This window comes from Bacillus rossius, chromosome 1 (assembly GCF_032445375.1).
Source record: "Bacillus rossius redtenbacheri isolate Brsri chromosome 1, Brsri_v3, whole genome shotgun sequence".
Lineage (NCBI taxonomy): Eukaryota > Metazoa > Arthropoda > Insecta > Phasmatodea > Bacillidae > Bacillus > Bacillus rossius.
In genome coordinates, this window is record NC_086330.1 from 4838437 (window position 1) to 4859320 (window position 20884).

Genomic DNA, 20884 nt, shown 5'->3' on the forward strand with positions numbered 1-20884 from the left:
GTCCTGGCGTGACCGGAGAAAACACGCCGACTCACGCGATGGCACAATCATTATTTTCATTCCTTGTAGACACAGTGCGGCTTCAAAGTCTGCACCAACTTAAAAGCAAGTCGTAATTTTGCAATTTTGGCAATTTTTTTTTTTAATTTTCCGTTTAGTTGAAAATAAAAGCTATCAACCTTGCAATATTTCAAGTTTTTGGCACATCGTTGAGGTTTTCGCTCACTCCACTCGTTAGAAACCCTCTACCGACCACTCACTGTGGGCTTTACTCCCGTCGGATGTTTTTTCAAACGTTTAAGCTCACCCCAAATTCCACCATAAATTTTATGTATAAATATGTGTATATGGCTCAATTTATTTTGTACACCTTGATAGGGCAGCTACAAAGTCATAAATAGAGCACGGAAATTTCGCGCATTCATTTAGTCGCAAGTTAGAATGCAAACCTTCACACTCTCGCACTGTGTTCGTGATTGGACCGCAGTTATTTGGACACGCCCCTCCGAGACCGTGAGCCAACGATGCCCGGCTAGGAGAAAATAAGCGAATCAGCTAGTGCCAATTAACAAGTATAAAACTGTTCTCACTAAGAAATCCACCAATGGATAAGCAAACATCGTTTTAACACACCTATGACTTTGAATTTTACCCTGAGGCCAGACGACTTCGCGAAATTTCCGGGTCTCTTGGCAGGTACATTGGCACATCCAACAGTCATAAGCGCGAAGATTCTCGCTACCCAATGAGTAAGGTAGACATTTTATTTACAGACAATTTGTATGGCGTCATATTAGTTAGGGGTCAGCATACGAACCAGACTATACATTTACATCCATGCACGATCTGATATACGTTCCCGAACCCATGACACTACAGTTGAAGAGATGCGCCATGGAGGTGAAGAGAAAGGCACGCATCATTGCTGCCAATAATAAGCAACCTTAGCAACACAAGAGACGCATGTCTTGCATTGTTACTGTATCTCCAGGTACAAGACCGGTTTTACATTCCAAAAATGAAAACTACCACATTGCAACCACATTAAAAATCTTATTCAAGTCAGGCAACACGTAAGCAAGTTTTCGTCATGTCGTAAGCATTTGACACGCCTTGACAATGGTGTTTATCATCGGGTGGACTAGCTATATAGCCAGGAAGGTTGAAGAGGCCAAAATTCCTGACGAAGAGGTGCGTAAAGTTTAACAATTCGTATTTCATTGAAAAAAAAACTTTCTATGATGATGTTGAATGGAAACTGTTTTATTGAAGCACTTAATTGCATGCATGTTTAATTAAATATTTTTATCAAAGTGTATTTAGTGAGCGGTTCTCACAATGAAATCTGACGTATTTAAAAGTATAATTTAGAAAGCTTGATATTTTTACTTTATCTGATGATTAGTCTAATCAGTAGATAGATTTGCCTTGCAAAACGTTGGGTAGAAGGTATTTTTTTGTAATTTTATACACTTGTGGCAACATCAAAATAAGTAATCCAAAATGGCCAACCCGGGGATAAATTTTCTGGGGCTGAAAAATACGAACTTTTACAGATTTTATTTTTTGAGTTCGAAATATAAGTACCTATCATAAAAACATAAACAACTATTCTATTGCTATGTAATGTATTAAGAATATTACATTTCCTACGATTTTCATTCCCACAATTATTCTGTACCTAGTGCAAATAGTAGGTAGGTACCTAACTAAAAACTACAACTTCTTTAAAGTTGATAATTTTTCTCAACTTCGTAAAAAGAAGCCAGATTCTGAGAGAATAACACATTAACACATATTAATCTTTAAATTTTGACTATAACCTTCATTCTCAGGTTTCCGAATTTGTCAAGTTATAGCTACCTCCTCTTTATCCTACTTCTTACAACACTTCTTTCGTCTTTTCCACCTCAGACCCGCACACAATTTATGCCTGACGATAGTAGTTGTATAGGCGACTCGATCAGACCCCAATAACAGAATTGTCAACAGAATTATCCAGCTTCATCTATAGTGGATCCATGAATGATTCAGTGACTCACATCATTTGAAGAGATTTGTTGAAAATATTGCTCAATTTAATCTCGCATTGACCATAGATGAATGCATGGACGAACAGGCCTCTACCTGGTTCGAACAAAAATGACTTTGTTGATGAGAACACATCGCCAGCACTTCATCTCCCAGATTTAATGAAGAACATGTTCCTGAATGACTGCCCTATACCTGTCATCAGAACTATCAGATCGATATCCACTATGACCTCATTTTCATGTTTCTTGGCCTACAAATTCAAAATGGCCATGTTGGCAATTATTACTAAGTTTGCGTCCTCTTGAGTCTGCTTCATTTCAATTGTCAAACTCTTAAAAACGACTCTTGTTCTGATCATTTGCTAAAAGGTTTCCTAAGCAACTTGGAAGAACATATTTGCCTCAAAGATTACTTCATGCATTCTTCGGTGTTTCTCTCATAGAGCTTTTGGTTCCAGAAAGTACAATGTTTCCATAAAATAAATCCATACAATTTTGAAATTAATAACTTTAAACAAAGTTAGTAGCAAATGAAGCACTGCGAGGTCAAATAAGTTAATGTGTGAGGTATAGCTACTCCATCTACAACAGCCAAGAAGTTTCTTTACTGTCATTTCTTTGCATTCAGTTAGGATGAAAGCAACGTACAATAAGATACCTTTCCTCATGCCTTCTTTCGAGTAAAGCGCGTTCGTGTGTGAAAAAGATATTCAAATCTTCATCTGACTGCTTTGAAAGACTTAATCTTTGAACAAGTGCAAGTGGATCAACAGAAGTTACATTTGGGTTCCTGATTTAATACTGCTGACAGATGCTAGGGTTACAACCAGTGCCGTCTAGAGAAACTAAGTGTCTGGGGGCAGGTTATTTTGTTAGGCCCCCTCCCATTACTTAATGTACAATTTTTCAAATCCCAGTTTAAAAATAATCTACAGACTAAACATTAAATTAGCCGTAAGTGGAAACTAGATCAGCAGGTATTAATTCACTTTTAAGGTTTCAAATTGATTTTATTAGCAAATGAAATGTAATTTTTGTCCTACTATCAGGGTAAACATATGCATTATAAATATTTATTTTTTAACTCAACCCGGGCCTCAGGGATTTGGCCCCCCCGCCCCTGCCCGCCTTATTCAGCAGCCCTGCCTGGTCTTTCCTCTAGAATGTCACATTCTTACCTTAGACGACCATTGTCATAGCCCTTCCCATGCGCCAAGCTCATGGTAGGTACCAATTGATAGCCAACATCTGTTCCTCCTACAATACCTCTGCTAAATGACATTATGGCATCAGTGTCTGAGGAGGCATTGTAAAAGCCACTACAGCATGTTTGATTTTTACCTTTTGTGTTGACACAAGAACTTTGCATTTCCACATGCTGTTCTGATTTTTCATAATGTATATTTCATCCCAGACTTTCTGCATGAATAACATTGCCAAAATCCATTTTGCCAAAAACAGTCTGAAATCCCTCTACCTATCATACGTGATTCCCTCCACAAACTATCTTATTCTTCACAGGTGGTTGTTCAATGATTTAGTTCCAACCAAATTCCATACTTTAATCGTGAAATAGTGAACTGCTTTGTAGTATGTAGTGAAGTCGTGAAACCAATTTGTGTTCTTCCCAAGTTCTAGTTAGAACCCTCTTCACTAGCTTCATAACTAGTTCATGCACCAAAAACAATTTTGTTGGTTAGTTCAATTCTTACAGTTAAGCCACTATTGTCCAGAATTATCTCTGGAACACATATCTAACCCAAGCATGTGTCTGTCTGAAAATTATAACCCTAACATTTAATTACATCACTAATTACTACATTTACTTCACAAGTTCAAGGTAAGACAGTAAAACACATACGTATTTATAGTTTAAATGTGAGATGCTAATAATATGAAAAACAATTTCAAAACATTTTTACATATAAACTCTATGCACGATGACCAAAATTTGCTAATTGTACTGCACATTTGGTATTTGCTGCCAAGTAGGAAACAAATAAACATTAAAAATACACACATTTATCCATTATTTGCACTATATAAATCTTCATTACGGAGTTTTCACGGATTATTAGCGACATTTAAGGACTTTTAAGGGCCCTTATTCAATTAAAGACAAATTAACCACTTTTTTAAGGATATTAAGGTGGTGTAGGAACCCTGATTAAACCAGGTAATTTTCTAAGTTGTCTATGTTCCATTTTTACCTTTAATCAGGACTGACCGGTTTCTACTGCAAGCTCTCCCGAGTGTGTGGCCAACATATTACACTCTCACCCCCACTTTGTGTATTCTTATCCCTTGCTAGAGAGTATAAAACCCTTTGGGATTATGAACTACCCAACAGAAGACATTTTGAAAAATGAGGACAACACAATTATAACTACCAATGAGTGGCAGTCTGCAGCTAAACTAACCAATTTTTTTTCATTACTTAAAAAGGGTAGTCAAATTCAATTTAAAAATATTAATTTGTTTATCAAGCACAAACCAGTGAACTTCTATTGTGGTAAAAAAATGTCAATCGTGGTGGTGAAAATACTTAACAATTCATGTAGTTTTCAAACTGAACGAGATGACCACCATTTGAAAACCAGTACAGTAACAAAAGGCATCTATAATTTTAAAACATGTTAAAAAAAAAAGAGGCAGGGATCCAAAAATAAAAACAATCTTAGTTACTTGAGCAATTTATTACATGTTTATTTTAAAAAATATTCAAAAATTTCATTCCCTAACAAAGAATATTTTTTTTTCCTACCTTTATCACACAGTGCAAAAAAGTGGAGTGAATATGGAGGAGGGTGCTGGCTGGGACGTACGGTAGCATCTTTGAGATCAACATCTACCGTGCAACAAACATGTGACATCTGCCTGAGCTATCACAGCATCAAGGACACACACTTAAAATGAAACTGACTTCTTCATATGAACATAACCACAGCAAAACACTCAATTCAGCTTCGTGCACGTAAAACTTGTGTTGTGTAAGTTATCTTGACATCTTGAAGATGTATAATTTAACACAATCAGCAGCACACAATACAAAATTACATTTTTTTTATGCGTGAAAATTCCTACTACGACTCAAACCTGTAAATTAAGACTGCTTTTAAACTCATTGGATTATTATTATTTTACCTTCCATCCACTATTCATCACTGGAAAAAAAAAATTAACACAAAAAATGAACACCAAAAAATTAAAAAAAAAAAAATTGTCCCATATCTGGGAAAAAAAGAAAACCTTAATTTCTCATACTTGGATTGCATTTCACCATTGCCAGCAAACGAGAGGCCCAGTGCTCTACCTCTATACTCACTCTACGACTAAAACTGCCCAGATCGCTACCAACGCCCACTCCTTCACAAAGAGACGGAGACATGAACAGATGCTCGAGCTACACGCACACAGCTACACTTTCTGACATTCGTCTCGTCACCGGGCTTCGCAGTACCGTGTGTACTTGCTGACCAGCTCTTCCACTGCCGCACACAGCTCTATGATCGGCTTTTCTACTCCATGGAAAACCATCTAACAATTGATTGTTCACAGCGTTAAGTATAAAAAAGAAACTGCTGCTGGCCACTATTTCAATTTATAAATAAACAAGAACTTCGTAGTGCTTACAGGAATACTGGAATGCATTTAAGGAAACTAATTTCTTTGCATTGATCTCAACCATCTTCATGAATAGTATACACATCTCAAAACTACTTTCAGGTTGTGCTTGTTTTGACCACTAACGGTGCCTAATATTTTTAATTAAAGTCAACATTCCACAAGATGCTGCAAACAGGTAGTAGGAATCCAAGATCACATAATAAACACTACAACGAGAAAAATGTAACACCAAAAGTGACTGCTAAGATTTATCCAGCGAGCACGAACTGAAGGTGTCAAATAAGACTGGATAACATCGCAATATAGGGCCACTATAATAGCCCATTTACGGGCTTTTCTTTTCTCGCCATGACATAAGAAGTTCCCAAAACCACTCTTTGAATTTTCAGCCATAACAGTCACATTAAGGGCTTCTGCTTGCTCCAGTTTATAGTATACACAAACTTCACAAATTTTAAAAAGTACCTATAAACATGCAGAAGTTACGTAAACCCTCATATAATGAACATCGGTACAACCAATACTATTTAAACCAAAGCAGCTGTTAGGTCCCATCCAAACGCAATATAACATATAAACCTATGATTTTGTATCTCAAAATAACTAAGTATTATTTCACTATTTCATCAAAGAAACAAGTTACTATGAAAGACAAAAAGAGAATGCTTCCAATGCTTTCTGTAGAAATGTCATAATTTTTTATTTCCTTCATAATTACATATTGCTTAGGAAAATAATACTGCCCCCATCTTACGATTGGCCATAGAAATATTGAAGGACCAGAACACACTCTGTAGCAGGTAAATTTTAAAAATTAAAATTATGATTAATGTATTAAAGATGATTAGTCTATATACTCTATATCCCTAACTTCTTTGCAACCACCGCCTAGAAAATATGTCTCACTATACATTCACTTAACGAATGAGCATTTATAGTTGTGTAAAAATGTATGATCGTTGGCATGAATGTTATTATTTTTGTGAAAGTGCTACGTAAATAAAAATTTAAGATTTTATGAGTGTTGTTCCCCAACTGTGTTAAAAAAAAATTTACACATTCTCATTTAAAGTTTAAGTTGTGATTAATTTTGTTTATTGATAAATGAGGTTATGGTAAGACGAACCACATCCAAATTTTTATGACTATTTACTTTTGTTATTTCGTTTTCAAATAAATAAGGGGAAAAAAAAGAAATTTCTCCTGCTATGGAACTTAAAATTCTGAATGCAGTTGATCAGGGAGGAAATAAGGCCGATACTGAAAAACTGAAGAGAGAGATTGCATAATGATAGCTACATCTGTAACAATTCTTATAGGCTGGTTAATAAAACTGAATAGTTCATCTTAGAGAGGCAGAAGCAAACACTATCCTTTCTGGCCGCGCAACTGGTGTGCGATGAATTCATCGCTAAAATTAACACGCCAGTGCGCTGAACCATCGCCACAAAGCTATCTGAACGGTAAGTTTTAAAAGTAAACAGATGTGCTTCCTCAAATAAAGACACGCAGAGGCGCTCTCTGCGATCGCCGGGAGGGGGAGGGGGGGGGGGGCCTAAGCTACGCTGTACGCACAACACGTCCAGTTGGGGAGGGGGGGGGGGGGGGGGTCAATGCTCCTTCAGCCAGACACATGACCGCCAGGGCTCCGGGAACTTCTAGCTATTCAAGCTGCATAGTTCTTTAGGCTGCTGTCAGTCTGACAGTGAGAGTATTTGCCGAAGCTACCATGGGCCACGCAGTCACTACAAATCTAAGTAACCAGCAACAGTTGCTTCAAGCGAAGAGTTCCACCCAAAGGCATTTACCACTTAAAACAGTTGCAAGTCTCTCCATTCGACCGCGCTGGCATAAGAATGTTTGATATTACGTTTGGACATCCCGAACCCATCCCTGTGAACCCCTGCCCCGCGTGCAGTTTAGTTGAGTTGGTAAGGAACACGTACCACCTAGCAGGAGCATGAAGTTCGGAAATAGGGTTCCAATAGTCCTCAGAAGGAATTTTTATTGTTTCTATTGTGATTTGAAGTTTTAAGTATTAAGTTAAGAATATAACTTGAATCTAGGATTGGTAGGTTTTAACAAATGAAGGGTTGAATAATCTATCGTCGTAAAGAGATGACTATCGTCAATTCTAGGTTGAGATGTACTAAATGGTAACTGTAACTGATAATATTGTACAACTGTAACCACATACAGAAGAAATGGCTGATGATCTTGATATAATTTTAAGTTTGAAATTTTGTCTTTTATTTAAACATTCAAAGATAACCATGAACAGCAATCCCACAGTGGCGAGTTATCTTATTTATTGCCACTGTGGCAAGAAAACATTGACCTACAGAATATGGATTGACCATAACTCGTCCCCGAATAAAGAGAGATGTTAGTAAACATGATTTGATATTCTGTCCTTGAAACTTATGTTCATGAGGAAATATATTTGTGTGCACTGGAGGGATTACATGAAAGCGGGGTCCCTGGAGCCTCGAGCCAGGCTAGCATCAGGCCACGTCAACGCAATCATCAGTCAAAAGTTCAAGTCTGCTTCGGTGTTCACGTCAAAAGCCTGGGATTGCACGCGACACAAATTTCACAGTCATCCCAAAGAGAAAGCCAGACCATGACATCAGGTCGTTTGACCCATAAACGGGCTCAACTGTATCTTTCCAATTGGGTGGGCTGGCAAAAAGGGATTGGGTAAAAGAAAAGGGGAGGGAGACTGGCTGCTATTGACACCTCCATCACCATTGATTCTGATTGTGACCAGTAAGACGACAATATCAGCCAATTAATCGATCGGAAATTGGTATCGGCCCAGCACTAGTACCAAACTTAAGCTAACCAGAGTCCCCCATTATTTTACAGACTTTTTAAAGTGGCTAACTTACCATTCACATGATTTTCAGTGTTTTACATGTCTCTAACCTAACCTAAAACCAACCTTATAAATGGTATACTACCAAAAAATTACTTGTGTTTATTACAGGGAAAAAAAACTTTGATTTTTTTTTTTCACAGAAAAGCTGCAGCTGTACAGAATTACACATGAAATTTTAGGTTATTTAAAAGTTTAAAAAAGACATTATTTTACAACAAGATTTTCTGCCTTTTTTCCCCCTGTCAATTGATGGTTGGTTCAAAAATCTGAAAAGATTTTCACCTCCAACAGTGTATGTTCCAGAAGTGTCAGTTCCCCTCTAAGCTCAACTTGTGGCAGCACTACTCGTATGGTTCGTCCACACGTCACGTGAATTCCCCCTCCGTTAGGGGAATCGCCTCACCACGTGACCAAAACTTTTCTTGAATTTTGGGATCTCGCACAGCCCTACTATTCATTTTACACACATCAGAAGTCCATAAATTACATTTAAAAAAAATTGCGGGTTGTCAACATTTGTTCACAAAATCAGTTCTTAAGTGCAACCAAATCAAAGCGTAAAACAAAGTAATAAGGCATCTACAAAGAGTAATCAAAACCGAGGAGAGAGATTCAAAACCACGCAAATCTAAGTTGTAATAACAGGAACAAACTGAGAGGGTGATGTGTCCGAGAAAATGATTGGCTGTTGAGCGGCCAGCCGGCCGGCGGGTAGTCATCTGGTGCCACAGAGCCGATATCTATGGTAGGAGGGAGGATGGGGTGCAGTACAGTGTCCACCAATAAAAACGCAGCACAATATGGTACAAATGAATTTCCAGCTGATTTTGGTCAAACATTTTAATTTTCAACAAAAACATTCTTCTTTACTGTTTCTTAAAAAAGGGGTCATAAAAGAGAGGTGGTTGTACTAAAAGGGGGTCGTAGCATCAGGGTTTTAATGTAATTTGTAATTTTGTGCAAAATTTTTCCAAGTATTACAAAGTTTACCGAGGTGGAAATATTACAGACTAAAGTTAACTTAGAATACATAATTTTTCATAGTTTTAGAAACAATTTTCAATAAGATGTAAACATCAACCAAACATTTTTTGTTTCATTTTCACATATTTATCTAACCATACTATACTTTCATTACAAATTAGCTGTATATCCACAACCATTGTATCATTACAATTTATTACCTAAAAAACTAGTTTAACTTTTTTCTGGTTTCCAGGAACATAATTCTTATGTCCCCCCCCCCCACCCCCCTCCCAACCAACCAAAGTTAAAAAGACAAACTCGAGCATCTTTTCTTATCTCAAATGAAAGTATTACAAACCATCTTTTAAAAACCACTTCAGAATCATGAGAGCCAACTGTATAAGAGTTATAACATTGGTATGCTTTGAGAAAGATTCTGGTTAAAATATAGAAATTTTATGTTAAAATGTGCTGAGAACTTACCATCTTGCACTCTGGAATACAATGAGTATCTACCATTAAAAAAGATTGTTTTTTTTTTTTTCAGATCAATATTATGAATAAAAGCAACTCAATTATCTGAAGTGCAAATACACAAAACCAGACACATCTATCAGAACCAATTTTGTTTTTAGTAACTAAGAATATAATCAAAAATCAATAATATATGCCAGTTTTTTTTTTTTTCACAAACTCTTTAACCTTTCCTCAATGAATTTCATTCAAAGACTCATATAATAATAATATTTACATATTTGAGAAAAAATTGTGTCATATACCATCTGCCACATATCAATACAGAAAAAAAAAAAACCACACAACAAAATTTTAATTCAAAAAAATCCTACAATTCTCCCATTCCTTATCTCAAAGATGATGTACACCAAAAATAAAACCATTCATCTATTTTATTTAGACACAAGACTCGACTAAAAAAAAAAAAAATTAAAATAATGATTAGCATACAAGTGGTAAGGAGGCAAACAGAAGAGAAAGAGAGAGAATGTTGTATCGCCGACACGTTCACGCTCGGAGCCCCGGCGAAGACGACCGCCCGTCGCCCGTCGCCCCGCGTCTCCGCTGCTCCGCCGGCCTCCCGGGGAGTCCTCCTCCGCGACAGGCCCCGCCCCGCTCTGCCATCTCTGGTTCCGCTCGTGACCCGGGTTACCGACTGCGCCACGCCATCACTGCCTCGACCAGACGGTCACACGGCCCGGCTACTCAGTACGGCTGCAACACGCCGTCACACCCGCTGTCTCACGCAGGCTGTGTGAGCTCACACCTGGCTGCACTAGTCACATACTACTTTAATGTCGAGTTTAGTCATTTTTTGTGGCATTTTCCGTTTAAGCTCAACAGAAAATAATGGCACAAAAGTACACACACTACATAGTACCTCATGATGGGTTTTTTTTTTTTTTCACTATCATGGCGCTAACTCCATAACAGCCTACAGTCCCTACCTTCAGTATTTATATTTACAAAATAATTTTAAAAACTATAAATTTTTATATAAGTCAGATATTTGAATTTTCATTACGAAAAAATTTGTAAGCAACCATTACCAATTAAGACAAAAAATGGAATAAACTCTTTCAAATTATTCATTGAATACAATTTTTTTTGATTCAAAGTCCATTATAATTGCAGGCAACTTTGTGTTTATCCAAACTCTGGACAGTATCATCACACACACACACACACTCTCAGATTTCCCACTTACAGTTCTATAGAGAATTCCTACTCTGTTCTTAAATCTGTCGAGCCAGCCTTTCAAAGCATGAAATTCAACACCTAGGTTATGTGCTATTTTGTGCTATATTTACAGCTTTCTCTCTTAATATTGGGCCGTTCGTCCGAATTCCAAGTGCCCTCTTTTCTTTAAACCACGACAAGAGTAAAAATTTCAACTTCTTCATATTTACCAATCTTTATTTTTTTTTACACTAGGAGGAAACATTAGTAGCCTAAAGTTGGGCTCACTTCATTATGATTCCATTCAAAGTAGACGGCGGCATCCCAAGTTCTTTTGTCATACTCTTGGTATCAAAGGATTCACATAAACTTCTCATATTATTTTCAGTATTTCTTCAAACGATAACGCCTTCCATTTAATGGGTCCTCCACTACTTGTAGATGCCATTATGCACTGTTTGCCAGAACACTAAACATTTTATTATGCTTGATAACCTTAAAATCACACCAAAAAAGATTGCAAGATTAAACATTTAATGTTTTACTTAACAGGCTTTGCTTAGTATGAATAAGTTCCCGTTTAATTTCAGCAGTTTCAGATCGCGAATCTAAGAGCAGCATCTTCAAAACCTCGTTCTCATTTTTTAATTTAACGACTTTGTCACACAGAGACATAATGTTGATTAATTCATCCCTGTTGATTGGTTTAAGTATTACCGTATCAATTTTAGGAAGATGCTGATTTCCAGAAGATTTTGAATTCAGTTTTCTTGTTGGAGATCTAAACATGTTTCTATGCGCATCTTGTTCAGAAATCAAAGTGGATCCATTGAAAAGGGGTGAAAACCCCAGGTAATCAAGTTATTCACTCACTGATGAATTAATGATGATTAATCACAAAAAAAAAGACGCAACACAATACTAACGATAGACTAACGCACGCACCCGTAAAAACACAATGAGCGCCCAAGCGAACACTCCGTCTGGTTCAAGTGCACGGCCACAACTGACTGAAAAAAAGATTATAAAATAGTCTACGATCTAAAATGATGATGGTAGGGTAACTGTATTCAATATCTTTTTCATGTAAATTATTATAAACATCCTAAAAAATAATTACAATAAAATTAATTAAAATATTGATAAAAAAACATGTTCACCATTGTCAAGGTTAAAATTAAAATAATAAGTAAAGGAATCTGAAGTTGTTGAGTATCCCGTACAGGGGTCATGGTGTCCGAGGTCAGGCCAGCCCTCCCACTTCACCGGAGTGTAATGGTTAAGAGGACTGGAAAAACCCGGACAGCTGCTACGAGAATATCGTGCATCTGATAAACGTGGGGGGCGGCGCAAACCTGGGAAAAGTTGCCGTTGTGCACGGGGTAGAAGGCGGAGCGGTCGCCCTGGTAGGTGGAGTCCTGGGACAGCAGGCCGTCCATCTGGCTCTGGAACTCGCCCACCATGTAGCTGTCCTGGGACAGCTCCGGCTGCGACAGGCCCGGCTGGGACAGGCTGAACCCCGGCTGCGACATGCCCTGCAACCACGCAAGCACCTCACCACCCGCGTAACAACCAGCATTCCTCAACTTGAGCCCACACACGTCGTTTCGTAATCACGACCGTTTGCAAATATAAAACAGAATGCAACTCTCGCCACAAAAGCATATTATTTGTCTCAAGAGTTAAGGGCAAGATCACAAGTCACTTTGACATTCTGTTTAAAGCGAGTCTTAAAAAACCCGGACTATGTAAAGACTCACGATTCCTAATATTACTTTATCTAAAAATGTTATGACTTCTGGTAATATTAGCACTGGAGAAATAATCCTTCAAAAAGGAGATAAGTTATTTCATGCAATGAAAAATTACTTAACAACATGAAAGTGATAAAATAACACAAACAAGTGAAAATTTCGTCAGCCAGGCAAAATTTAAAGACAAAATATGAGGAGAAACAAATATTATCATAGGTGTAATTGTGATTCAGTCTGATTTCCTTTCAAGAAACGTTTGAGCAAGGATGTTAGACATTTTCATTTACATTACTACTGAAGTAGCTTAGCTTCTGGGTTGTAGCTGCGTCCTTGGCGAATAATTCACCAAACGTTTTGGTCGACGTTGCAGTCGCCATCGTCAGGGAGCAGTTACCTACAGCAGGTAACTGCTCCCTGGTGATGGCGACTGCAACGTCGAGACCGAGACGTCTGGTGAATTATTCGCTCTTGGACGCGACTACAACCCAGAACAATGGCCGTGAAGGCCGGCCACCGGACGCACCTGGGACATGCCCTGGGTGAGGGGCGCGCCCTGGCTGTAGGGCTGCGTGGCGTCCTGGCTGCTGGGCCCCTGGCTCATGTTGCCCTTCACGGACACGCGCCCCAGCTTGGTCTTGGTGCGCGGCGGCACCCGGTTGCGCTGGTTCTGCCGCGCCGCTGCAACAGCCACAACCCTCTCCGTGCCTCGCCCATCCCCTCCAGCACGGCGAGCTACGACACCCGCCTGGCACAACCTCTCTGAGCCATATCAACATGTCAATAACACGCTTTTATTAGCTTCACCTTCATGTATGTACGTATGGGACTATGAAATAAAATCTTTCCATTCAATTTTTACCCACTTTTCGAAGTCCGAATCTGTTGAAATTTTGCATAAATATAAAGAACCTGTGATAATACAATACTTAGAAAACTTAAGGCCTTAAGAGATAAAGGGGAGATGGGTGGAAGGGTCAAAGGGTCAAAAAAACCTAATTTTGAGCTATGGGTAATAATAATCTGATGATCCCCTAAAGTGGTGGAGAGAAAAAGGAAAAGATGCGTTCCCTAACGTGTGTAAAGTTGCAATGCAGTATTTAGGCATCCCTGCAACAGAAACTGCAAGTGAACGTGTGTTTTCTTCTGCTGGGAACATTGTATTCCCCAAGCCTATGTCCCTTTCCTCAGAACGTACAGAGGAACTGGTGTTCATTAACGAAAATGGAGGAATTTAAAGTTATTGTTTATTTTTCATTATTTAAATTTTAATACTATGGCTTTTAAAAGTTTAAATGATATGGATTTGATAGCCCATTTTTGAAATAAATAAATTTGCTTGGATACATATTGCACTTTAAATAATTCCCGTTCTCGTCCCGTTTCCGAGGGAAATCATAGCTTCCTGCCCAAATTTTTCCCAAACCAAAATTACCTATCCCGTACAGCCCTACTTTTTATATTACCCAGAAGAAAATCATAATCGTCGAAATCACCACTTGAATCCCATGGCATGCATTTCTACATCATCGCAAACTAGACTGATATGTCTGGCCACCTAGTACAGCAAACATAGCGAACATAGCCTTTCTATGTGGCCTCGCCTTTAAAGTTTCACAATTCATGTGAAAAAAACATGTTCATGGTATAGATATAATTAAGTTATAAGAAAACATTACCATTTGGCAATTTATTTTTATTCTGTATACTTTCAACAAACTATGAGGGAAACAATTTTTATCCTTTTCCCATCAAAGTTTCCCCTAAGAAGTTTTTTGAATACAATCCCTTGAAGAATGTCTTAACCGAGTTTCACTGTACAATCAGTTAGATCGACAAACTACTTTTAAATCATAAAAAAATTGCATTGCTAGAATTTTATTTTCTTGACCTTTAACTCCACTCTATTTTGGTTCCACATACAATTTACTCTGATTCATTTTATGGCTGATTTCCTTGGACTCCTAAAAAACCAAAAGTTTCACTGTGTATTTAAATTTGTTTAAACAAAAATTACACATTTGTAATTTGATTTTCAGCTGAAATTTGAGTCGAATAAAAAAAACAGGAACCACAGAAGCCTCTATGAGACTAACCAAGACCTAGGAGTTATACAGAGGTGTGGAGCATTATTTGGCTATCGGACAAAAAAACTTCAATTTAAATTTATTTATTTTTTAATTTTTAGTTCATTCAACCATATAGTTTTTTAAACTATAAGTTGATTTTTCTTACTGAAAGACTTGAGCTTTAGCAGAAGCCTCTATGAGACTAACCAAGACCTAGGAGTTATACAGAGTTGTGGAGCATTATTCGGGTATCGGACAAACAAGTCGCACCTGTGTTTCCGTACCATGTGCGTCTCTGCCTGAGGACGGGAGCAGATAGCAGTTCCCGAAACGTCGCTTGTTTCTGTTTAGGTAAAACTATTGTATTTGTTTGTCTTTTCGTTTTGTCATGTTTTTTGTCTCGCTTCAACTGTTGTGCTGAATTATTTTGGGTTTCAATATTTTGTGTTGTCATCATTTGTGGGGATTTTTTTCGTTCTCTTAGTACATTTTTCTTTGTTTTTCTTTGTGTGCTGACCATATTCCTGTTTCGGAATATTTTGTGGTGTTCATATCCTTGTTGACAACAGCAATTGTTTGCTTAGTTTTGTGTGTTTTTTTGTCTTTTTTTGAGTATTTTTATTTATTTATTTTATTTATTAGTTTTTCTTCAACAGAAAAAGTTCTTAGCAATGGCGTATGTCCAAAAACTTACATCAAGTCATCGGACAAACAAGCTTAAATTTGAATTTATTTTTCTTTAATCTTAATTCATTCAACCATATAGTTTTTTAAACTATAAGTTGATTTTTCTTACTAAAAGGCCTCTATGAGACTAACCAAGACCTAGGAGTTATACAGAGTTGTGGAGCATTATTTGGCTATCGGACAAAAAAACTTCAATTTGAATTTATTATTTTTTTTAAATTTAGTTCATTCAACCATATAGTTTGTTAAACTACAAGTTGGTTTAGCATCACTGAAGGACTTGAGCGTGGGCAGAAGCCGCTACGAGACTGATGGAGACCTAGGCTCACCTTGCAGGGCCTGCTGGTGCTGGTTGTAGAAGCGCGGCGGCACGTGGGCCATGTTCATGAACATGCCGACCGGCACCGGCATGTTGGCCATGGCGGCCTGCGCGCGCTCCGGCGAGATGTAGCTGATGGGGTCGTGCGTGCGCGCGTACAAGTCCACGGCCACGCCCGCCCCTGCACACCGCACACACACACCACACTCTCCACACTCCCCTCTCTCGTGACTGCACTATCCGGGTCGGCGGCAGTAGGAATGTGACAGTACAAGTTACTGCTCTCCACTCGAGAAAAATTATATACGAAAAATACTGCAGCAGCAATGTAGGTAAACATCTAACATGAACGATTATGCAAATTTGTCAGTCAAATTTGGTAATTAAACCTTCTAAGTAAGCACAGACTTTATATATATATTTGTACGAGTACTTCACCAATGAGATAGCTCAAGCAGATTCAAAAAAAAATTATAAGGTGTACAAAAATAACGAGTAATCACCCACTAATCTGAAAATCACCCATTTATCAAACAGTTTAAAAATGATCAGATAAGTGAAGGTTGTTGACAATAAGTGTAAGTGGTGGCTATACCTGTGAAAGTTGTCGCTATGAGTGAAGCTAAATGCGTGGTAGTACTGTATTCACCTGAAAATAAGACGACCCTGGATGTAAGACGACCCCCCAATTATGAAAACATGTTTCAGGAAAAATTATAAACTCACAATCTTAGCTTCTTTCTTTTGGTGCCACTGCCTGGATTCACAAGAAAACATTGATATAAGCAATATCTACAAATATTTCTAAAATTGTCTTCTACAAATAACGTCACATATTTAAAACACTGAATTAAGTTATTTCAACTGTTTTTTTTTTCTTTCCAGTTTCAGTTAATTACATCACACATTTTCCTCTTCTCCATTGTCACTATGATGATCATCACTTTCACTGTCTTCATCCACGTGGTCAGCCATAACGATTACCGAATGTAAAAACAACTTTGTCACAAATAAACAATGCACTTTCCGTTCACCATTGATAAATATGTATCGTTAACATATGCCACTTCAAAGATAAAAGTACACGAAGTATGTTCCATATTGACGGGACTACTTATCTTTCGCTTTGCGATGTTGGCAGCCTGGAGAATGGCTATGGCATGCAGCAGAGAAAGTGTCGTATACACGTGCGTATTGTGTTATCTATGAGCACGGCTATTGTTTACTTAGCTGATTATATGCTCGTTGCTTAGCTGAAGAAACATTACGGCATTTTTAATGAAGAAGTTATGGAAAACATGAAGTGCCGCAATATTTGGCATATGGGAAACCCATTGTTTGGGTTATATTGGAGGCTATTAATAAATAAATAAACAGCCTTTGTTATTATAGGTAGGTTATACAACAAAACGATCTTCAAAAAAAAGTTTGATCTCGGTTGTTAGACGACCCACAATTTTATGAATCCTCTAGAAGGAAAAAACTATCGTCTTATTTTCGGGTGAATACGGTAACGGGTAGACACGTGAAAGCATCAGCTGTAAATGAGGAAAAGTGGTGAACACGGGATGAATGGATGTACAAGATAGGCACCTGGACGAGGGTAGTAGTTGTTGGCGGGCGTGCCGTTCATGTGGCCCGTGCGGTCGTAGACGCTGCCCGGCACCAGCGCCTCGCGGGCGTCGTAGATGGAGGTGGACATGAAGTGAGTGCCCGGGTTGGCAGCGTTCACCAGCTTCTTGGGCTTGGAGAACTGTATCAGCGACTCCTTCAGGTTGTTCAGGGGACCTTCCACCAGCACCTTGTGCTCCTTGTAGAAGTTCAGCAAGTGGTTCCAGAGCGGTTGCTGCCGGGACGACACCACCCAGTCACACACCGGACACACACAAAAAACACAAGCCTTCGCTGACTTGCGGCAAAATAAAACTTTTATAATTTTTAAAAAACCATAATGTGCCTACAAAAACCAAATACGAGGTAAAACCTTCCAGGAACACACAATATTCCACAGCAGAATATAAACTTTATGATTTTTGACTAAAAATATTTTTTTTATTTATAGAGTTGTTTTAAAACTGCATAATTCAAGCTCAAATCATGAGTCCAGGTCAAAAATACTTACAAACTGGATTCATGAAGGGTAGTGATTATGCCTGTGAGAATATTTTAATTATTAGATACAAATATTTTGATATTAAAAAAAAATTCTATGTCGAATACTAACACTTCAAAATAACGAATATTCAAATGGTTTAAATATTTGACGCAGCATACTTGCCAGTGGTGGCTACCCGCACAGATTTTTCTCCATGCGGGCGGAGACCACCTTGCGTAGTGCAGACATGCTTGAGGTGCCTTGACACCGGCAAGGACTGCTTTCTTTGTGTATTTGTGTATTTGTATGTTCGTGCCCACCTCAAAAGTTGCAAAACTGTTGGTGGGCATGCCACAAATTTAATAATAAATAAATAAATAAAAAAAATACCTCGTGAGTTTGTTGCATACAAACATTCACTATTGTAGTGTGTACCATATAAGTACCCAGTTTAGATGTTTCGACAGAACCACATACTCAAGCACTTAAACAATACTCAGCATTCTAAACACGCAACAAGTATTTTAAGTTATTTCACTAATGTCTGACTAAACAGTAGCTGAAAAATGTTAAGAGGTTGGATAAAGCTAGCGTAAAGGTTGTTCACAGATTAGTCCACAGTCCAGTGACCATGTCAAGAGTGAGGGTGAGAGAAAGAAAGCTGGTGGAATGAATGAGTTGCCTATCGGTTCCTTTGCCACATGCATCGTAAACATTAGCGCTGCGTCTTACCATTATTTTTTTAGACACTGGAGGCAAGAAATTCAAACACACTTTTAAAAAAGTTCTGTCATTCTTCGATAACCATTATGCATGCATGTATCCAAGAATTATTCACTATGTGTAAGCAGTGCAGCACTTGGATACGAGTGTATATATAGCCTATTTAAGTGGTACTGTTGGACTTGTGTATGTTTGCACTTGTGATGTTTTTAAATTTGTGTAAATATGTTGGGACTTTGAGACATTCCTTATATCAAAACTGTGTTTGAACTTCCCGCGCTACTGGCTGCAGTAGCGCCACTAGCTGGCAGTGCCGGCAACTAGTCAGTCTTTGTTATCGCGCCGCCGCGGTAAGTCGTTCCGTCAGGAAGATGGTGTTATCAGTCCACAGTCTAAACAGGTACCAACCATGCCCATTACGTTGCAACGCAGAAATGCTACAGTAACGAGTTTAGCATCTGTTAACCAAACCAAAGGCAACACAATATAGGGTCCATTATAAGAAATATCTCTGAAACTTTCATCCCTCCCATATCTCTCCTGTAAAAATTGGATGCTGGCGTGTCCTTCGGCGGAATTAATCAAAGAGGGCAGGAGAAAGGTATCACTGGTGGCAAAAAAAAATAAGAGGGGAAAGAAGGCAGAATATATGGATCACTTGTTTATTTTACTTGACAATGTCTAAAAATGTGTAGGTGTAGGCCTACAAAAGAAAAGTAAAAGAATAACCAATTTAATCAAACTACTTTCTTGAAAGAGACGGTTCAGTTTGCCAAGATAAATGGTAGAATGAAGCACCAGCTCAGTAATCTGAACACAACCCAGACATATTGTTTTCCCACGGTGTTACATTCCAGAGTTGGTCTGGCAACACAACCCGGAATAACAACAAATACAAGTGAAAACACTATTAAAATTTTGTTTATAATTTTAAAAAAAAATTTCTTGTTACGAGTTACATTTTGCATTGCGAGTTACCACAGCCGGACGTCACACCGGTCCAACGACGAACCGACGACTACATAACTGAACAACACGAGCAACGACTACCGATGACGACTGTAGACTGTCGACTCACGACAGCCACTGCAGAACTGAATACGCACCACGCAGTTACCTTCCATACTATTCGTTGAAATATATAAAAAAAACGTAAATAATACACATGTTAATTTTAAATTATGAAGTAAACATTTAATAAAACACTACTACACATAACCTAAATTAATAATAATCATCAAAATACCAACAAAAATTTTAAAACGATGCACAATAAAAAGAAGAACACTGTTAATGAAACGAGAGAAACAGCGAGGGGGCGGGAACGGCAGTACCTTGGAGAGGACCTTGGGGTTGCCGACGATGATGATGCCGTACTTGGAGCGGGTGAGCGCCACGTTGAGCCGGCGCGGGTCGCTGAGGAAGCCGATGCCCTGGTGGTCGTTGGAGCGCACGCAGGACATGATGATGAGGTCCTTCTCGCGGCCCTGGAAGGCATCCACGCTCGCCACCTCGATCTCCTGGTACAGCTTGGAGTGCAGCGAGCCCTGGTACTGCATGTACTGCACCTGCGTCACCAACCATCGCCGTGGTTGCTTCCTTCACCCCACTTCACACAATTTTGATGGAGAAGACGTCTTTGGGTAAACTTTCCACCATGCCCCGGACACTTTAGTTCTTAATTTAATACAATTTCCTCCAATTTTTCGAAATTTTGGGGCTTTCACTTTTGAGGATGGGGGGGGGGGGGGGGGGGGGGGTTGTGTATGTTCAGGACCTCGCCACGGTTGCTTTTAAGGTATAAACTTTCTATTGAACACATCTCTGTCTGAACTCAAAAGCAAACATGAACAGCAACAGCAAACTTCTGGCGAATGTATTCACATGGTCTGCACACCGAGGACTCTGTGCGAGGGTTAAATGCATCCCAGTTCAAGGTATTCGTTGGATTTCACAAACAAAAAAATTAGGGAATATGTCTTCCTATAAAAAAAAAGGTAAAGTATGCAAACATTGCCAATACCTGCATTATTTTAGT

At 38.6% G+C, this 20884-nt stretch overlaps 1 protein-coding gene across 1 annotated transcript in view; it reads right to left on the reverse strand.

Annotated features, from left to right (window-relative positions):
- Positions 1-4710: 4710 nt before the first annotated feature.
- LOC134531416 (regulator of nonsense transcripts 1) overlaps positions 4711-20884 on the reverse strand; it is a 55363-nt gene continuing 39189 nt past the window's right edge. The window contains exons 13-18 of the mRNA XM_063367120.1: positions 20181-20414; positions 17622-17874; positions 16039-16209; positions 13480-13634; positions 12558-12737; positions 4711-10737 (exon numbers count right to left, since the gene is read on the reverse strand). Coding sequence (XP_063223190.1) covers positions 10729-10737; positions 12558-12737; positions 13480-13634; positions 16039-16209; positions 17622-17874; positions 20181-20414 — 1002 coding nt within the window. The 3' untranslated portion in view covers positions 4711-10728. The remainder of the gene's footprint in view (positions 10738-12557; positions 12738-13479; positions 13635-16038; positions 16210-17621; positions 17875-20180; positions 20415-20884) is intronic.